This window comes from Lissotriton vulgaris, chromosome 3_1 (assembly GCF_964263255.1).
Source record: "Lissotriton vulgaris chromosome 3_1, aLisVul1.2, whole genome shotgun sequence".
NCBI classification, from domain to species: domain Eukaryota; kingdom Metazoa; phylum Chordata; class Amphibia; order Caudata; family Salamandridae; genus Lissotriton; species Lissotriton vulgaris.
The window spans coordinates 950,370,381-950,390,478 of record NC_141689.1 but is presented as its reverse complement, the minus strand read 5'-3'; the positions used below and the strand labels follow the sequence as shown (position 1 = coordinate 950,390,478).

Genomic DNA, 20,098 nt, shown 5'->3' with positions numbered 1-20,098 from the left:
GCTTGGTTGAGCTCAGAGTAGGCTTTACCCTATCTACTTTCTTGGTCACAGGATCTGAGGGCGAAACATCTTCCAAGGACATTTTTAGTGGCCACCAGATTGAAGAGCATTGGACCCACACCACTGTAAAATATATGTCTCCTGCCACATACATCTTGACCAGGAATCTAGATATGGCATACTTCTCCATATATTTTTATTCCTGAAGGATGTCCCCTTCTACCACAGGAATGTCAGGCACAGGCTTAGAGGGAGGCATACAAAATTAGGAAAACAGGATGGAACTGGTGCTCGGAACCTCTACTGGATCAGAAGATTGTCCCACGTTGTCCCTCAAATAGCCCAGTATCAGTGCTAAACCCTTTGTATCGACTAATTAACCCCTATCATTAGATAGCACAGAGACATGTAAATCATGCTTATTCTCTGGACATGTCCAAGAGGAAGACAAAGAGACAGCTGAATCCAACAATTCATGCCTCCTTGCCTCACCATGGCCAGCGCTTCAGAAAAAGTAGAGCCTTTCAAATGTATCATGAAAGTGGTTTCTCAACGGTAAATACCTTTAAGACATATTCATTTTAATGTTCTCTGTGTTCTCCTTTGTTGTACATGCATTTCAGGCACTGGCCTGACCTCACACATTCACAAAGCACTATGACCTGTAATTAGAACAAGGAATAACTCACAGGTTAAACTCTGCTTTAGCCGTTTCTTCTGCAATGTGACTATGTCTACTGAGACCCTTCTCTGTGTTATGTTTATAATGCTATAAAGTCTTCCTGAAGGAATCTGCAGGAAAAATGATGTAATAAGTTTGTAACCTTAAGTAATGCCTTTTCTGATAAAACTCCATACTCCTTCACTCATTGCCTTTCTACACCCGCCCTTTCATTCTGTTAATATGTTGAGAGTTGTGTGAATATTGGTTTCTTTTACTTCTTCTTTTCTTGCTTCTTTGGTGCAGTGAATTAAATTAGAGTTGATACCACAGACACTGATAGCACCTTTATAGAGCAGCGGAGGTACCTTAATTGAGATGCCATGTATCTCTACTTGTGTAGTAGGTCTGGACAACTTGTACCGAAGATAGTAAAAAGTTTAAATCTTTCTGAACTAGTGAGATTCTTGTGGATTTTTATTTAGATGACTTATCTGCAGAAAGGTAGAATATCCATCAGAAAAAGCATTTTCAAAGGTATGTGCCCTATTCATTTGCTTATTGAAAAATATATTATCAGACACATTTCCAGTTCCTCGAACTAGGTGAAGTGGCACTGGAAGAGAAGCTAGGACTAAGTGAACTAGATTCACCATAACGGTATCTTTCCGCTTTGGTTTATGTTTTACAGGCTTTGAATAAGGATATTTTGAAATTATCTTCCCGGTTGAGTGTTGTGGAGACGGAGCTGACTAATAAAAGCACACAGTTGCATGACAGAGCCACAGACCACGAGAGAAAGATTTCTGAAGAAGTTCAGACTCTGCAGAAGGAAAGAGATCACCTTCTTAAGAGAAGAGATAGCATGGACGAAAAACTGAAACTTGGAAGGGTTCTGTCACCTGATGTAAGTAATGGAGCCAATTTATTTGAAATATTCTTGCCTTTGACTGGGTACTGAGTGTGTGATAAATTCCCATGGCAATTAAATGCATTGTTTAAAATACATTTGTATGCCATTTTGTAAAGTAACTATGTATCAGAGAGATTGTTTAAGAGCATAGACGACAACACTTTTATGCTGTGATGAGAGTAATTCACATTGCAGAGGGTCCATAAATAGTTTTTATTTTCGATAAATTGCACTAAACTCACTTTTACAATGATAGGGATATAAATGGAAATGTGCACATTTTTATATTTGGCCTGGCAGCATAGCTGTCTACATGACCTTTTGATACAAATTATTTGAAACATACATAGAGTGGGCTTTGGTTCCACCCAGAGGAGTATCACTCACTCAAAACATGCTATTGGATGTCTGGTGTATTATTCGACCTCCTTTGGGGTGCCCTCATAGCCATGCTTGAGAGACTATTTTGCATCTCCAAGGTACACTGAAATATCACTCGTTAAAATCCATATGTCATTAATGCACCTAAAAAATAAAGTAGTTGTTTTTTTGTTTTTCAGTGCTGAAGGCTTGGTAGGTTTGCCTACAGACCGTTTTTAGCTGTTTGTTGTTTGTTGCTGAAGACCTGTTATGGACAACACCAGTAAATACTGTGGCCTCTGGGCACTGTCTATTACTTACTCCACTGGTTGACTTTGATGTCCCTCTCATTTCCTTGCTTCTTATTCAACGGCTTTCCTCCCTCTTGTTGTTTTTGTCCCTCCTCTCAAGCATAGCTTCTTTATTATCCTATTGATTGGATGACTTGCATTCTTCCATGGCTCAAATAGGGATCTATTTGTTCATTCTCTTTGAGTACTCCTTGGGAGTGCTTGCTTTTTCTTGTTCTTTCCCTCACACCCTATTTCTTCCTCACATCACTGTTCCTATTGTTCTCTGGGTTGCTCCCCACCCCTCCCATGTCATCCATAAAAATTCAGCAACATGTATATTTTTCCAGGGTTTAATAAAGAGCAGACTTTACTGGGTTGGTTTTCTTTTATCTTCTACCTTCCGCAAGTTTTTCAGCATTGATAGTGTTGGGGGCCTGCACTTACTCAGGCTGCATCTGAGGCTAAAGGTTTACTTAAAGGGGCTGGATAGTAGATGTCTATTGTCCGAGAGGGCCATGAATCTGCTCCCTGACCTGCTCCAGACACCAACTTGCATGAGCATTTGTTCCAGTGCAGAGTCTTTTGAAGACTCAATGGCAAGTGTTTTTCTTTAACTTTTAACCCTTCCTCAAACAACTGTTATTATACTTTGTATTACTTTTAAACTGGATAAATTATTTTCAGAGTTTCTTGAGTGAAATTTAAAAATGAACAATGCTTTTTATAAAGACTGAAATTACTGAATTCAGTTTTGAGATACCTTAAGATATGCATTTGCTTTTCCTCCAGTATTTTCCATTTTTTATTGACTTTTTTAACCCCTTCGCTGCTTCTGTCCGCCAACGGCCGTCGCAAGCACTACCTCCGTAGTGCTGCGCACGTCCGTTGGCCGACGCAGCCCCACCCTCCTAATTAAACCACTTCGGCGGAATTTGCTCCACGGGACCTGAGTCATCATCACATCAGTTTGCATTTTGATCGTGTTGTGAGAAGGATGAATGAATCTTGTTGATGTGTGTGTGCTTTTGTATGATTGTGTGAAGGGATGTGTGGGACTTTATTTGAGTGTTGTGATTATTTATTATGGACATAGAATGATTTTTTCAACCTGATGTTTGAATTGAAAATTTGAAAAATAATAATAATTTTTTTTTGCTAATATCACTGTGGCCTTTTGATGTAAAAAAAACTTTTGTTCTTGTGAGCTTCGTACTAATTTTATAAGCTGGGACTCTATATGAGCCCCTATATTTATTAGATCTAGGCAGTAGTTTTGTTCTTTGATTGTGTCTTTGATTCCCTTGCTCTTCTGCCTAGTATTAGCTATTCAAGGGTCCCCTTTGTTTAAGTGGGAATTTGCCCCACGGTTAAGCGGTTAAACAATGCATTTTCAATCTGATTATAAACACACAACCTACAGGCATTGCCAATACTTATTAAAAGGTTTTAGTCAGGGTTCAAGATGCAAGTCAAAGACAAAGACTTTGTCAATGCTTGTTACAAAAATGTGATTAAAGTTTGATTAGGAGCCTCAATCACGGGCCTGTTGACCTCTGCATACTAGGGGCCAGATGTAGGTAAAAGTCATTTACCGATTCTTAAATACCGAATTTTACAGATTCGGTATTCAAGAATTGGTAAATGATATGTAGGAAAAAAATCGGTATCAAATACCAATTCGGAAAACATCGTTATCGGACTTTCGGTATTTACCGAATCGGAATTTACTGAATCGGTATTTACCGAATCGGTAATGGCCATACAACCCTATGGGCCAAAAGGCCCATAGGAATGCATTGGAAATACCGAATCGGTAAATACCGAATCGGTAAATACCGAATCGGTAAATTCCGAATCGGCAAGCAAGTAAAAGTGAAACTAATGAAAACAGCCAATCAGGTGCCACCACCCTCCCCCTCCCTACCAGGGAGTGGCTACCCAGGCAGCTGCAACTCATTAGAAGGTTCTGGAGAGGCAGTCAGAGCTGAGCAGAAAGACAAAGCAGCAGGGAGAGTTTGTTTGTAGTGAAAGACAGTAAAAATGGCAAGCAGCACTGAGAGCCAGAAGGCTGAGAGAAAACGAAAAATAAAGTTCAGCAGCATGGAGCTGCAGGTACTGGTGGAGGAAGTGGTGAGAGTCCACAAACAGCTATTTGGCAGGCAGTCCCTCACTGTACCTGAGTCAGCCAAAAGAAAACTGTGGCTTGCCATAGGAGAGAAGGTAAATGCAGTGGGTGTGACCATCAGGAGCATTGAGGACCTGAAGAAAAGATTTTACGATATCAGGAGCCTCACCAAAAAAAAGATGGCTGAGATCCATAAGCAGCTGGTGTCACCGGTGGAGGCAGGAACCCAGCGCCCCCCCTGACTGACCTGGAGGAACTGGTGGCCTCAACCATCGAGCCTGACAGTGTTGTGGGAGTAGGAGATGTGGACAGCTCAGCCAGAGCTACAAGTAAAGGTAAGAGGCTTGCGCAGCATGACACCCCATAGCACCCAGCTTCCCTTTAGCCTTTGTGTACAGGCCAACCCCAGTCCAGTACTGCTAGCACTATACAGGAGCAATGCATTATGGGAAATGTAGTCAGCAAATGTAGGACCATTTGTAAGTGCACAGAAATCAGCAAGGCACTGAAAGCAAATCACAGTAATGAAAGTTAAATGTGCAAAGCATTTATTGTAGTGACGGTGACACATTAGCACTCAGTTGACATATACGCTTCTTTATACCGAGGGGCAACATCAGGCAGTGGACCATCTGCATCAGAAGGGACTGCACCAGCGAGGGAGGAGAGTGTGGAGGCAGGGCCAAGCACTGTACAAGCCTCGCAGGAGGAGGAAGACACCACTGCCATCTTCCATGAGGATGATACTGTTCATTCCCTCGTGTTTCCCCACTCCCCACACCTTTCTCAATCCCCCCCATTGGTGTTCTCACCTGAGAACTCCCCATCACGGTCCCTGTCAGCACCTGCTACCTCACCAGCCAGGAGGAGAATCGTGGCCCCACTGAGAGTTATGGCGGGAGCTGAGGGTGAGGCTCCAGCAACCATACAAGTCACTCCTGCTGCACAGGAGTCCACCAATCAGTCCAGCAGCACTCGCAGACGCCAACGCACTCCAAGCAGTGCAGCTCCTCCTGGAGAGGGCACTGTGTTCCGTGGCCTTGAGGGGAGCATGGTGCGCATCCAGCGCATGCAGGGGAAATCAATTCAGGCCTGCCACCGCCAATTCCGAATCCTAAATCAGCAAATCGGAGACATGGGCAAGGGCATGAGTGACTTAGTAGACAGCAATAGGGAGGTTGCAAAGACAAACAGTGACATTGCATCAGGAATGCATCAAATGACCACCACCATCAACCAGCTCTGCGCTAAAATGGATACCCTGGAGCACACAAGGCGCAGGGATGCGCGTGTGCACAACAGGGCCATAAACCAGCTGGCCACGGCAACATCCCAGCTATGCCGTAGAGGCGTCAACATGCAGGAGAGCCTCATGCAGAACACCGCGGAGGTAACCAGGGGCATGGCCAGGATCACCAGTGCCCTGGAGGCCATGATTATCTCACATACTGCTGTAAATCCTGCCCTGGACGTGGCTGAGGCAGACGACAGCAGTAGCCGCAGCAGCCTGGCTAGCGCTGTTGTTGAGCCACGCAGGAGCACCAGGCGCTCAGCTGAGCCTGCAGGACATGCTGAAGGCAGTGAGCAACATCCCAGCGGCTCTGGGAAGCGCGGCCGCAAATGACATTGCCAGTGTGGGTGAGGCAGCCCGGGACATTAGCAGTCCCCACGTTTAAATCTGTTTTTTTGTTGCACATCAGTGCATGAACGTTGTGGCAACATTAAATTTCGTTATTCTCATTCACAACCTGTCTGTGTCTCTTTACTCACTCAGAAATAGTTGTCTGTAATCTCCTCAAGTCTGTATCTGCCATCACTTGGTGTTGACACTCCAGCAGGTTGGGTTTCTGGCACAGCAATGTCGTCGTCATGATCCTCGTAGTACGACAACTCCACCTCAGTGCCCTTCCTCACCGCAAGGTTGTGCAACATGGCACAGGCAGCAATGATCTTACAGCAGGTGATGGGGGTATACTGCCTTGCACCTCCACTCTTGTGCAAGCATCTGAATCTGCTTTTCCATATGCCAAAGGTCCGTTCAACTACATTCCTTGTGCTTTTGTGGGCCCGGTTATACCTCCTTTGGCTGGGTATTGAGGGGTTGAGGTAGGGGGTCAGTATGAATGAGCGGAGGGCATATGCAATGTCTCCTAGAAGGTAAAGGAATGACATTACTCACATGCATACATGTACTTCATACTGCAATTGGTATTATGGGGGTCTGACACTGTGTCTCACCTAGGAGGTATCCTTCACCAAATTCCCCTGCAGTCAGCCGTGCATAGATGCCGCTGTTTTGAAATATGTAGGAGTCGTGGGTACTCCCAGGGAATTTTGCCACAAGGTCAGTGATGGCGCACTTTGCATTGCAAATCACCTGCACATTGATGGTGTGCGTTGACTTCCTATTCCGGTATATGTATTCGGTGTCAGCAGGGGGACAAATGGGAATGTGCGTGCCATCAATGCAGCCAATGATATGGGGGAATCGTGCCATCTGGTAGAAGTCTGCTTTTGTTTGGACCAGTTCCGCATGGGTTGCAGGAAAAGAAATGTATTGGTCCATCCTCTGTAACATGGCGTCAAGGAATTTGTAGAAAAACCTTGACAGGCTGCTCTGGGTCACCCCACCTACCGCAGCAACCACACTTGGTAGCTGCCAGACGCAAGCAGGTGTAGGCTGCATAGCACCTGCACGTGCGGTGGGATAGCGTGTGCCCTTGGGGTGGTGTGCTCCAACAGTGGTTGGAGGTCCCTGATGAGGTCCAAAATGGTGTCTGAGTCCAACCTGTACCTCTGGAGGATCTCTGCCTCTGTGAGCATGAACAGGGTGATCCTCTCTCTGTAGACCTGCTCCTCTCTCTGCCATTCCCTCTCTCCTTCCTGCTGTAGCCGTAGCCGTCTTGCAATGACATAAAATGCCGCCATTGTGCAAGTAGAATTGCATTTTGGGTCCTTTTTTATGGGTTGCAGTTGGTTACCACCTGATTCCAATCCATGGTAAATACCGACTCTTAAATACCGATGTTGAGGCTAATTCGGTATTTCTGTGCTTACCTACATCTCAATGATCATTTTTACCACTTCTTATTTTCCGAATCGGTATTTTACCGATTCGGTAACTCTTCCGATTCGGTAAATATACCAATTCGGTATATTTACCGATTCAGTATTTTTCCGATTCGGTAAATTTACTGAATCTGTATTTTTTCCGATTCGGTATTTTACCGATTCGGTAACTTTACCGATTCGGTAAATTTACCGAATCGGAGGGATTTCGGACTCCTACATCCCGATGGCTCAATACCGGTCGGTAACGGCCGAGAATCGGTAATTTCGGCCGTTACCGACCGGTATTGGGCCACCTACATCTGGCCCCTAGGTATTTTAAAACTAAACCTATTCACAGGAGGACAATCATAACTAGATGTAATCAAGCCAGCCCAGACTAGAAAATCCTACAAATTTGCTTACAGTGAATGTAGCTGTACAAAACAGATGCTGGAAAAATAATTAACAAAATTAGTTGTGCTCGTATCTCATGTCATATTAGCTCTCCGTTCTTTTTCTTGTTCTTTTTTTTGTTCTTTTTTACATAGTAGTATGGTTTAAGTTGATGCACCATGGTGTTTCCCAGCGGTTCCATGCCTCACTTGCGCTTCCCCTATCTACCTTCTGCCCCAACACCACTGTTGTTGATAAACGTAATTCTTGAATGCTAAAGCATAAGCTTTTAGTGGATTTTACTGGGTGCTCTTTAGAATCCTGGATATGCTGATGTCAGACTCACAACTGCCCTCTGTAGTACATAAAGTAGTACCAGAGTAGTACGGCTTACTATGCAGTTCACAAACCAATGAATGTAAATCTCCATCAGTACCTCTCCTATCTTTTCTGTGGGGAGATGTAGGTTTATAACTTAGTATTAAATGTGGGAGGGACCAGGAGGGACTGAAAAATGTGAAATACTAACTACTAAAGGAGAGGGGTTTAGGGAAGAGGATGGAGGGTTTTAAGGAAAACTAAGGAGGAGTTCGGGGAGGTACAGACACCCACCTCTAAAGAGTTAAGCCTCTTGCTATTCACAAACCGTATTTCTAAATATACTACAGCTATAAAGCGCCCACACAGAAGAAAATGTACTCCAGTTCAGACCTGTAGTAAGTCCAGCACCACACATGGTCAACCTCTCACACTGCAACACCCTCCTATAGAAAATAATGGAGGCATGGACTTAAAATAGAACCTCATAGGGAATAATTTAAAAATGAATTAGTAAATATTATTTTGTGGTAAAATATTTTGATTAACTATTTTTAATGTATTATTAATTAATTAATTTATTTACGTGGTTATATAGCGCAACATATACCCGAAGGCTTCAAGGCGCTTGAGGAAGCTTCATCTGGTGAACATTGACTGTCATGGGCTCGGAACATTAATTAATAAATTTAAAACATAAATGCAATAAAAAAAACATAATTACATTAGTTTAAATTAATTCCATTGATAAGTGTATGTAACTTTTAATACAAAATAAGTTAATACAGATCTTTAACTTTAGGTGTGATTTTTTAAAAGAAATCTTTAAATTACTATATTTACATTAATTAAATATTGAATTAAAATTATTGACTGTATGGCTTAATCATTGGTTGCTTTAGTACAAGCAGTAGGCTTTTACCTAGAGAAATGCATGTTAGGTATTTAAGCAGCACCAAAATAACATTAAATCAGGTAATACAATACAATTCATAAAGCAATTTCATTAAAAGAATAATCTTTAAAAAAAATAAAGTCCATCAAAATTATCAAAATCTCATTAGAACCAGCGATATGAAGTTGTAAAGTTTTGAGACGGAAATCAACAAGAAAACACGAAGTGCCAATGCAAGTTATTGATTACAGATGACCTAGACGTACGTGAGATTTCAGGATGATTTCCACGGAGAGGTGGTCAACAGAGTTTGGCAAATGCGGTGTAGTACCCTGTTTGCAAAAATAACAATGCACCTTCCCTGCTTAGGGTCGGCAGGTTATGTTGATGGAAAGCTACCTCCAGTGACCTGATAGAGTAAGGGCTCTCGGAGGAAGGGCATTACACTGCCTGCCCTATTTAGGGTGAAATGTGTGATGTCCTTTTTTTGTCTATCACCACATGCTGTAGTGTATGATAGGGAAAAACAAATAGTGACTCCAACACGCAGAAGAAAAACCGCTGTGCATGTGGGAAGCCTTGGTTTTTTGTCTATCAATAACAAACTATCACTTTGTGAGTTTGTTTTTGAAAAACAAAATGCTTGGTGGAATTCCTTCAAGATCAACTGTGGCTGTCCACCAAACCTTTTGGGCATTGATGAGAACTGCCATGGTACATTGATCAAGGCTAGGCCAGCAGTAAACTCTAAATTTGGTGGATGGTGGTCTGTTGGGGTGGCCAATGTAGTGTCCTCCTCCACCCTCACGGATGTATTACCATCAGTCAAACTCTAGATCTGGCCCTTAGGTTTTTTTCTGAAAGTCAGACTCCATTGTCAAGGTAAGACAAATGCTGCAATCAGCAAGGGTCCTTCGAAGTTGGAAAAGTGGAGTTTGGGTTTCTGGAAGACAAATGCTGCAATCAGCAAGGGTCCTTCGAAGTTGGAAAAGTGGAGTTTGGGTTTCTGGATAAGGTGTTCATTTACAATCTAAATTAAACAAGGCTAGGTTCTGTAGCTGCTGAAGTTACTTCACCCCACGGTACATTGCATCTTGTCCTGGTCCCACTTTATACCTTCTATCTTAGTCACCTTTTTAGAGCTTGTAAACCTCCAATGAAGCAATTCTGAATGCTACAATCAGTCAGGGCTCCCACGGCCTAATACTAACATTATGAGGTTTTGCTGGAACCTTTTCCTTAACTGCAAAAAGCTCTGGGCTGGGCAAACCTGAAATTATTTCTATATGCTGGAAAAGTGAGACTACACTAAGTAACAGCAATTAGGAGTCTGTTATTGTATTATGTGTATTTTTATGTATTTATATGGTATTTATGTCGTGCAAATCTAGCCAAAAGTCAGTGGAGCACTGTACATGGTCAAAGGTGAGCTTAAAGTCAGCAAGTAATATGAGAGAAAGCCATACTGTGAATAGGTAATGCATTGTGATGTAGTGTTCTTAAAGAGGAGAATATTCAACTCTTTCTTTCCTACATTGGATATAGGGAAGTTGTGCCAGATCCTATGTGCATAGATGGAAAATGCCTGCTGTCTTGTTTTTTCTCTTTTACACTTCTTAGTCTGCAGTATAGATGGTCTTGTCTGCAGGTTGCTGAGAGCCACCAGAGATGGTGAGCTTGCCTGCAAGGTAAGCGGGGTGCTGGTTGTGATGGTTTTTAAATGGTGCATCTAATAGAGACTTCTAGCTGCAGATTATTTACCTTTTGAATTATCTCCAGACTTCAGACTGGAGCAGTACCCCTGCGTGCTTGTAGGTGGCGTTCAACTCCTACTGGTATACCGCACCTGAAGTGCCATTCGTGGTGCCTATATAAGCGCCAACCCAGCCCTCCTATGTCAGTTATTTCTTTCCATACCAGTTAGCACACATCTGGAGAGAGCTGCCCCTTAGTCATTTTTTACTAAACTTTTTTTGACTTTTTGTTGAAGTGTTTATTTGAGATCCTCTCCTGGTATGGCGGAGGTGTCATCTCAGAAGGCTGGCTTTAAGCTCTGTGGTGCCAGTTACTGCTCGATGTCAGTTACTGACCCACATCTTGTATGCCTTTGGTGCCTTGAGTGCGACTTCGATCCGAAGCCCTGCTCCGATTGCCATGCCATGAACCTGAAGGCCTTGAGGGAGCGATCCCTGAAGCTCCTGACGGCTCGATGTGCGATGTCACAATAATGTCGATCCCTGTCGAGAGGAAGGTCCTGGGACCGGTTGCGCAGTCCAAGATCAGTCACCGCGGCGCGCAAGCTTCCTAGCCTATGTGTGGCCGAGGACATGGTAGCCACATTCCTCGTTGGGCAGCCAAAGGCCGGGTCAGTCCACCACTCCCCAGCATCCTCAGCCTCCAAACCCTTACAGTTAGTCCTCTTACCATCATGGCTGCTGGGCTTCATAGCCTACAGCATCCTGCTTGTGACACATGCTCACTGGCATACACGGGCTCTACAGTGGGTGTAGCATCAGGGAAGTCTCTCCAACATGGTTCAGATTTTATAGGGAGCAGCGAAAGATCTGCAGTGGTGGATAACAAATTGTGATTGGGTCAGCGACAGACCCCTCTCCCGCCCCAACCAGATCTGACAGTAGTGATTGATGCGTCACTCCTGGGATGGGTTGGCCAACTGGGAGAGGTTGAGATCAGAGGCCTCTGGTGGAATCTGGACTCCGCATCAACTTTCTGGAGGTCAGAGCCATCCGAGTGGTATTAAAATCCTTTCTACCCTCCATCAAGGGAAGGCTAGTGCAGGTGTTCATGAACAACACCGCCATGTAGTACTGCAACATATCAGACAGGGTAGGATTGTGGAGTCCTTGTGAAGTGGTCCTGCGTCTTTGGACATGGCTTGAACATCAGGTCATTTCCCTGGTGGTTCACCACCTGGGGGGCTCTCTGAATGCTGGGGCGGACAAACTCAGCTGAAGATGCCTAGCAGATCACAAATGTCCGCTTCATCCGAAGATGGTGCAAGGTTATTTCAGCAGTGGGAGCACCATGGCTAATTTTTTTCGCCACCGCCAAGTGCATGCAATGTCAGCAGTTCTGCACGCTGGAGTTTCCAAGGTGGCTCTTGCTTGGAGATGCTTTTCATCTCGAGCTCAGGACACTTGTATGGCTTTCCGCCCATACCACTCCTGCCCTGAGTTCTCAAGAAGATCAAGAACAGCCGAGCGATAGGTCATCCTCGTGGCTCCGGACTGGGCTTGGAGAGTTTGGTATTCCGAGCTGTTGAGCATGGCCATCGATCCTCTAATCAGACTACTCCTTTGGGAAGATCTTCTGTCGCAGAAGTAGGGGGAGGGTTCTTCACCCAAACATGTCAATGCTCTGCCTTCTTGCCTGGTGATTGAGCGGCAACAGTTGACAGCTTTCGACCTTCCTCCCAAAGTCTGCAACATTAACTTGGCAGCCAGGCATCCCTCCACTTAGACAGTATACACCTGCTGTAGTGGAAAATGTGTGGCATGGTGTATAGCAAGACAGATTGATCCCCTTTCTGCCCCCTTTTCTCAGGTCCTTCTCTTTATTTTTTCTCTTGCCCGGCAGGTGTCAGCTATGGACTCTCTCAATGGCTATCTTTCTGCTATTTCCGCTTTTCTCCTGTTACCTAACCAGCCATTCCTCTTCAAATCCCCTATTGTTAATACATTTTGAAAGGTTTGCAATATTTGTTTTCACCTTCCCCATTCATTATGCCTCAGTGAGACCACAATCTTGTTTTCACTTTCTTTGTGTGTGCTCCTTATGAGCCTTTGCTCAATTGTCCTCTCAGGCTCCTTGTCATCAAGAGGCCTTTCTCGTAGCAATAATAACTGCCCGGATAGTCAGCGAGCTTCAGTCTTTATCATCCAAGCCACCATACTTTAACATCTATCCAGACAAACTGGTGCTTCGTACATGAGCTTCCTTTCTATCGAAAGTGGTCACTCCTTTTCACGTAGGCCAATCTATCACTTTGTCTACTTTTTATTCTCTGCCACATCCCGCTAAGGAAGATGAGCAGCAATTACGCTGCCTAGACCCAAAAATAGAGTTGTTCTACCTGGACCACACACAACAGTTCCGATGGACAGCCAACTCTTCGTGGGGTATGTCGGAGCAAAGAAAGGACAGGCTGTGCAGAAGCGGACCATCTCCCAATGGATCTTGCTTTGTATCAAGATCTGCTACGCACCGGTCAAAAAGCGACTCCCTCTGGGCTTGCATGCTCCTTCCATCAGAGTTAAAGCTGCCACCACTCCTTTAGCACGTGGAGTTCTGGTCCTAGATATCTGCCAGGCAGCAACAAGGGCTTCTTTGCACACATTCACAAAACTCTACTGCCTGGACAGTCAGGTCCGTTGGGATGGCACTGTGCCTATTCGGTCCTGCAGGACTTTCTTGTATGAAATTGACCTGCAGACCCACCTCTTGGGAGGTATTACTTGGGTATCTATTCAAAAGGTAATTAATCTGTGGCTAGAAGTCTCTATCAGATGGACAAGTTACTTACCTTCAGTAACACCTTATCCGGTAGAGACTCTATCTAACTGCAAATTCCTTACTGACCCACCCATCCTCCCCGCTTTTGAATGGAATTCTTGGAACAGGTATTTTCCCCCTTCAGGGCCTAAGTTATCCACACTAGTGGTCAGTGTTCTTCATGGCTCCGCGCGCCTGGCATGGAATGTCATGAAAGGAAATTGACATCAGCATGCTGAGGTGGAGCCTATATAGGCACAGCACATGTCATTTCCAGTGCGGGCAGCGCCACGCGGAGCTGAACGTTGCAACCTACCGGTACGCACAGGTACTGCTCAGCAACAATTTAGGGATCCAGTCTGAAGTCTGGAGAAAATTTAAAAGGTATGGAATCTGCAGCTAGATAGAGTCTCTAGGCTGGACATCCAGGTCTGGATGGTGGGCAAGCAGTGTTTGGGGTGTGGAATGTCTGAAGCTGAGGAGACTTTCAAGTAGAGTTGTGTATCATCGGCATATTGGTGAATCTTGATGCAGTTATGTGTGGGTAGAGCACCAAATGGATGACATAGGAATCCTGCTTGCCACTTGGGAATTTCTGATGTCCTCCACACACAACATTATAATAGCTAAAAGGCTGATTTAGACTTCGAAGTATGCATTTTCTCTGTTGGGGGATTGGAGTAAAATACTCTGTTGCCCTGACAGAGTATCCTGCACTGCGAATTTAGAGATGTCCACCGCCCTAGCGGAAATCTCATACATAGGCAGGAAACACTGTCCCAACAGTTCCAGTCAATGTATTTATTTATTTATTTATTTATTGGCATTTTTAAAACGCGGCGAATACCCGTAGGCGTCTCGGCGCTGGCTTAAGGGAATGGATCAGCATCTAGGAACACCTACAGAATATAGAGAGCTATTGGTCAAATAACCAGGTCTTAAGTTGTTTGCGGAATATGAACAGGGAGGGGCTGGTCCTGATATGTAGAGGAAGGATGTTCCAGAGTCTAGGGGCGGCGACCAGGAAGCGCCTATCGCCCCAAGTGACTGTTCTAGTACGAGGCACTACTAGGTGATTATGATGAGAAGAGCGGAGGGAACGGGTTGGAGTGTAGTGGAGAAGGTTGTGTTTAAGGAAATGGGGGCCTTGATTGTTGAGTGCCTTGTAAACAATACACAATGATTTAAATTTGATACGGCTGCGTATCGGGAGCCAGTGAAGTTCCCTGATGGTGTTTGAGACAGGTGCAAACTTGGGAAGTCCCGCCAGCATCCGAGCGGCTGCATTTTGAATTGACTGCATCTTGTTTGTCACCCGGGATTGTGCATTTAGGAAGAGGGCATTACAGTAGTCCAGGGCGGACAAGACCAATGAGCTGACCAGGGTTCTCCCAGCAGTATCCGGTAGGTAGGGTAGTATTTTCCTGATCATTCTGAGTTTCATGTGAGCTGTTGCAGCAGTCTTGTTGGCGTGTGCCATGAAATTTAGACCTACATCAAAAGTGACGCCTAAATTTCTAACTTTGAGGGCTGGACTAGGAGGAGTTCCAAATGAAGTTGGCCACCAAACTGGTGACCAGCCCGGGGAGAGGTGACCGAAAATGACCACTTCAGTTTTTTCTGAATTGAGTTTAAGACAATTCGTGGCCATCCAGTCACCTATGGCCACCATTCCTCTAGTGAATAGATTGGCCACTTCTTCACCATCCCCTTTGATGGCCAGTACCAATTGGGTGTCGTCTGCGTAGGAGGTCAGGCTCATCCCAAATGCTTTGATGACACTAGCAAGGTCCGACACATAGATGTTAAATAGTGTCGGACTTAGGGACCCCACAAGGCAGGGACACCTTAGAGGATTGGTATGGTCCTAGGGATACCGCCTGAGTTCTGTTAGCCAAAAACGATACAAGTAGGTCCAGCGCTGTTTTCTGGACCCCTAGTCGTTCGACGCGGTCGACCAGGATCTTGTGGTCGACCGTGTCGAAGGCCGCAGAGAGATCCAGCAGGACCAGGACTGCTGTCCCCCCCTGATCTCGTATGGCTCTGATGTCATCGGCCGCTTTTAGGAGGGCGGTTTCCGTGCCATGGCATTTGCGGAATCCAAACTGAGTGTTGTCAAGCAGCTGATGCTGCTCCACAAACTCCGACAGTTGCTGGTTCATAGCTTTTTCTATGACTTTGGCCAGAAACGGGAGACTAGCTATCGGCCGATAGTTTTTTAATTCATCTTTATTAAGATTGAATTTCTTTAATAGGGGTTTGACCAACGTGTGTTTCAGTGAGACCGGGAAAATGCCGGAACTGAACATAGCGTTACAGACCCGAGTTATGACCGGGATCAACGTGTCCATAACTGGGGCAAGCACTTTAAGCGGGCATGGATCCAGTGCTGACCCTGTTTTAATCCTTGAAATGATGCTCTTCGTCTGATCCATAGTAAGGTCAGCAAAGCGTGTCAATGAGTTATCCCGCGGTGTAGGAGGAAGGGAACGAGGAGCGGTTTTGGTATTTAAGGAAAAAGCCTGATAGATATTGTTGACTTTCTTAAAGAAAAAATCGGATAGGGCATCGCAAAGATGTTGTGAGGGGGGGTGTAAGATCCTGCGTGCCACCGGACAGGCGCTTAGTAATGTCAAATAACTCTTTGCATGAGTTTTTTGCCTTGTCGATTTGTTCGGCATAATAGGCTCTTTTCGCCTCTGCAATCATCTGTTTGTACCGAGCAAGTGAATCTTTATATAATGTTTTACTCTCGGGGTCGTACTGCTTTCGCCAGTGTCTTTCTCTTTGTTTATTAAGTTGTTTCTGCTTTTTGAGTTCATCAGAGAACCAAGGTGCACTGGGGGAAGCTCGATTCTGAGAAATAGATTTTAAGGGCACTAACTTGTGTGTGGCCTGACTGAGCCAGTTATGGAACTGATTTGTAGCGACAATGGGATCATCTGACAGCAGAGGCGATGTTCTTGCCAAGAGAGTATTCAGTGTCCCCACGTTTAAGTCTTTCCATGCTCTCACCTGTTTGGGGGCATGGTTAACCACTCTCGTCTTGGGGGTATCGGGGATGGCTAACTTGCTTAGGATAGCATGATGATCGGTTCATGGCATAGGAAGGAGAGCTGTGATGTGTAACGTCTCAATATTGGTGAATATGCCATCGAGAGTGTGACCGGCCTCATGGGTGGGGGCAGATATTAGTTGATGCAACCCTAACGTTTCCATGTCCGAAGAGAGACAAGCTGTATCAACGTCACTGCCTAATTCGAGGTGGAAATTGAAATCCCCTAACACCATGAAGTGGTCTTCAAGCGCTATAGATTCCAGTATCGACCCCAGGCTAAGTAAAAAGGGGGCACGTGCTCCTGGTGGGCGGTATATCAGTACGCCTTTGAGGTTGAAAAGGGGAGTGAGCTTAATACTGAACATTATGGCTTCACAGGAGGTAGATGGTATCGGTGTAGTCCTGATAGGGAAATTGTCTCTGACGATAATGGCAACCCCACCTCCCCTCTGGCCTATTCTGTCCTGCCTGTGTATCGTGAACCCGCTGGGGACTGCTATGACTAGGTCCGGGCCCGAAGCACCATCCGTCCAGGTTTCCGTTAGGAACAGCACGTCCAAGTGAGAATCTATTATTAGATCTGCAATTTCTTGCCTGTGTCTGCACATAGAAAGAGCATTGATAAGTGCTAAAAGAAAAGTGGCGATGGGAGGGGACGGATTAGTCAGAACCTTAATCTTGGTGTTAACAATCGAAGTCCTAAAGGTGCAGTGTGAACAGCTTAGGTGGTAAGGTGCATTAGAATGAGTACATGGATCATATATGTAACAGCACTCACTAGCTGGTGACCGAAGTGCAGTGAGAGATAACGGCGCATAGACCAATCTAGATGTAGGGACAGGGGTACTGGCACTCAGCACGGGCCCAGGGCGGACGGGTGCAGACGGGCTGGACTTTGGCGCGACTTTGGCGCGCTTCCGGCGCGCCCGCTGCGCCAGCCCGCTGTGCCGTCTAGTGGTGATGCACATTTATAGGCGGTGGAGGAGGGTAGGAGGCAGCCAGCGACTAGAGCGCTGACCTGCCTACCTCCAAGATGGCGGCCGGCTGTATTAGAAGTTTGATGTATAGATCCGTCAACATGATGCTTCCGTCCGTTAAACGTTTAAAATGTTTTTTGTTTTTTTTTCAATATCCAAAAACGAGAAAATAGAGAAACTAATGACCCCCGACACCATGAGATTTTTCTCCCACGGTGTGAGGGTCATTATGCAGTTTTCACTGCCTCTTACTGTCAGATTATATGTAGTGGTGACTGACAGTCAAAACAGTCCATTTGACTGCCCACTCTAAATTGGGCTGGCAGTCAAAAAGCCAAATGTGCGACGACCCTTACTCCTTCGGGCTGTCGGAGGAGTATGTCAATGAGGGTGGGGGAGTAGTCTCCATCGCTGACATACTAAAGGTCCACCCAAATCTAAATGAGGAGGGCAGATCTCTTAAGTTTGGTGGAGAGCAGTACTTTAAATGGGCCGATGCTCACGATACTGAGTACTTTTAATTTTCTCCTCTTGAGTACTGGAACTTCTCCTCTGACAAGGAGTGTACCGGTACTTGTTGTGGCCCAGCATCTGCGCAAGCACTGTTGTACTCAATAACTTGTATTTAAACTATTGCGGTTGGTGCCATTGAACTTTACTGTCCCCTTTCCCCAACTTGAGGCTGAACTTTGCATCTTCTGACTGGATAACTGCAGCAGGGACTCGGGCATTCAGACAAAGCCCATCTATATATGTATGTAATTAACACTATCAGTGTACAGTATCTCCGACATATTTCTTGGTGTGCGAGCCAACCTACTCGACCCGCTTACAATTGGCTGGTTGATGCTACGGGTCGGAATGTGTAGGCTGTTCAGGCCTGTCTCCTCATTTGGTCACAGTCTGTCCTCGTGCCTGGCAGCACTTTATCAGACTCACTTTATCTAACAGGCCCAGAACTCTCAATCAAACCCACGGAGGAGACCGGAAGAGTAAGAACGGCGACAGCTTCTGCTAAACTGCAAGAAACAAGTACTGGGTTCTTCATTGGTGCAGCAAATGCATTTTAACTAAGGACCTGAGCTAGTGAAGTGACACACTTTCTTAATTGCAGTAATGTTAAAATCAGAAGACAGGAACAGACTAATTCTGCCAACAATGGCAGATGTTTTTGTGTTTATTGTACCTGATTTTACACTGGTCTTCCTATAAGAGGTCCACGTCATCTTATCAACAAGATATGGAAAGAGAGGCAGAGCAACCAAGTTTTCCAGATCCTTTCATGAGTAGCTTGCCCAGCCTTCGTTTTCCCTTGGCATTCTGGTATTTGTTGTAGTGTTGATTTTATAACATAAATATAAGTACGAAGTGTAAATAAGTAGCATTGACCGGGTGAGTAGAACCTGAGAAACTTCAGAGCTCTGGAGAGGACGAAGGAGAGAGAAAATCGATGTAGAGAGAGATCTCTCCTTAGCAGAGCCCTTTGCTCACAGTGCCCTGGGCGAAACCAACTTTAGCTTCCCTTCTCATTCATCCTTTTAACACTCTGTGTGTAGAAAACAATGGAAGAGGTGGGGGAAGGTGCGGGGACAAGAGAATGGGGAGTCAGCGAATTAAAGCAGTCAAAATGCAGTCACGGTCACCAACAACCTCCAGTGACCATGTTTAAATGTACTTTTCTTTGGAGTCACGCCAGAAGAAGCCTGCTGCAGGCAGCTTTTGTGCCATTTAAAGGTATGCGCCCTGGGCATAGGCTCTGCTTGCACATGCTAAAGGCCGGCCCTGCTCGTTAGCACAGATCCTTACAGTAACTATGTTAACACGATAGGAATCCAAATTTTAAGTGCCCTAAGCACCTACTGTAGGAGATGGTGGTTCCTACACTATACCAGAGTATGGGAGGATACAGGGAGGGGGAACACTCACAATCGCTGAGTTACAGAGTAAGGAACCAGCACCAATCAAATGCCAAAGATTTCATCTATATTGCTACTTCATGTACTCACAAACCTGTAACATCTTGGACATTTCTCCACTCACTGTGAAGGCGATGGGCTGCTCTTACTTGCCAATGGCATTGGTGAACTCAAGATTGTACATTAGAGATGATGAGATGGCCCCTTGGGTCGTCTCCGTGGGCCTTGGAATGCTCCACAGTCTACTGGCCTTCTGTTTAATGCCAGAATGTCTGGGAACCTTTTGACAGTTTTGTAGCAGCAATCTAATCTGAGGACAAGAGTGGTTCGGACCAGATAAGATTGCTTTTGGAGCCGCTTAACCTTGTAATGAGAGAACACTGCAGCACGCCTTGAAGAATGTGTTTCCAGTGAAAAAGAGCAGGTGTGAGACATAGTCAAAGCAAAAAAAAGTGTGTGTGTGAGTATGACTGAGAATGAAAAGCATTAGTGTGAGGATTGTGTGTGCAAATGACACAGAATGTGTTTGAAAGAGTATGAAAGGGGAATTTAAACGCATAACAGGCTGTGTTTGTGCGTGTGTATGAAAGATGGAGGCTGTATTTTGACATGTAAGAGTGAGAACA

The 20,098-nt window shown here is 45.1% G+C and overlaps 1 protein-coding gene across 2 annotated transcripts in view; it reads left to right on the top strand.

The window, feature by feature from the left end:
- Positions 1-20,098, top strand: part of KIF27 (kinesin family member 27) — a 479,420-nt gene that overhangs the window by 407,935 nt on the left and 51,387 nt on the right. For both annotated transcript variants that reach the window (XM_086961311.1, XM_086961310.1), the window contains exon 14: positions 1,353-1,568. In XM_086961311.1, the coding sequence (XP_086817437.1) occupies positions 1,353-1,568 (216 nt within the window). The remainder of the gene's footprint in view (positions 1-1,352; positions 1,569-20,098) is intronic.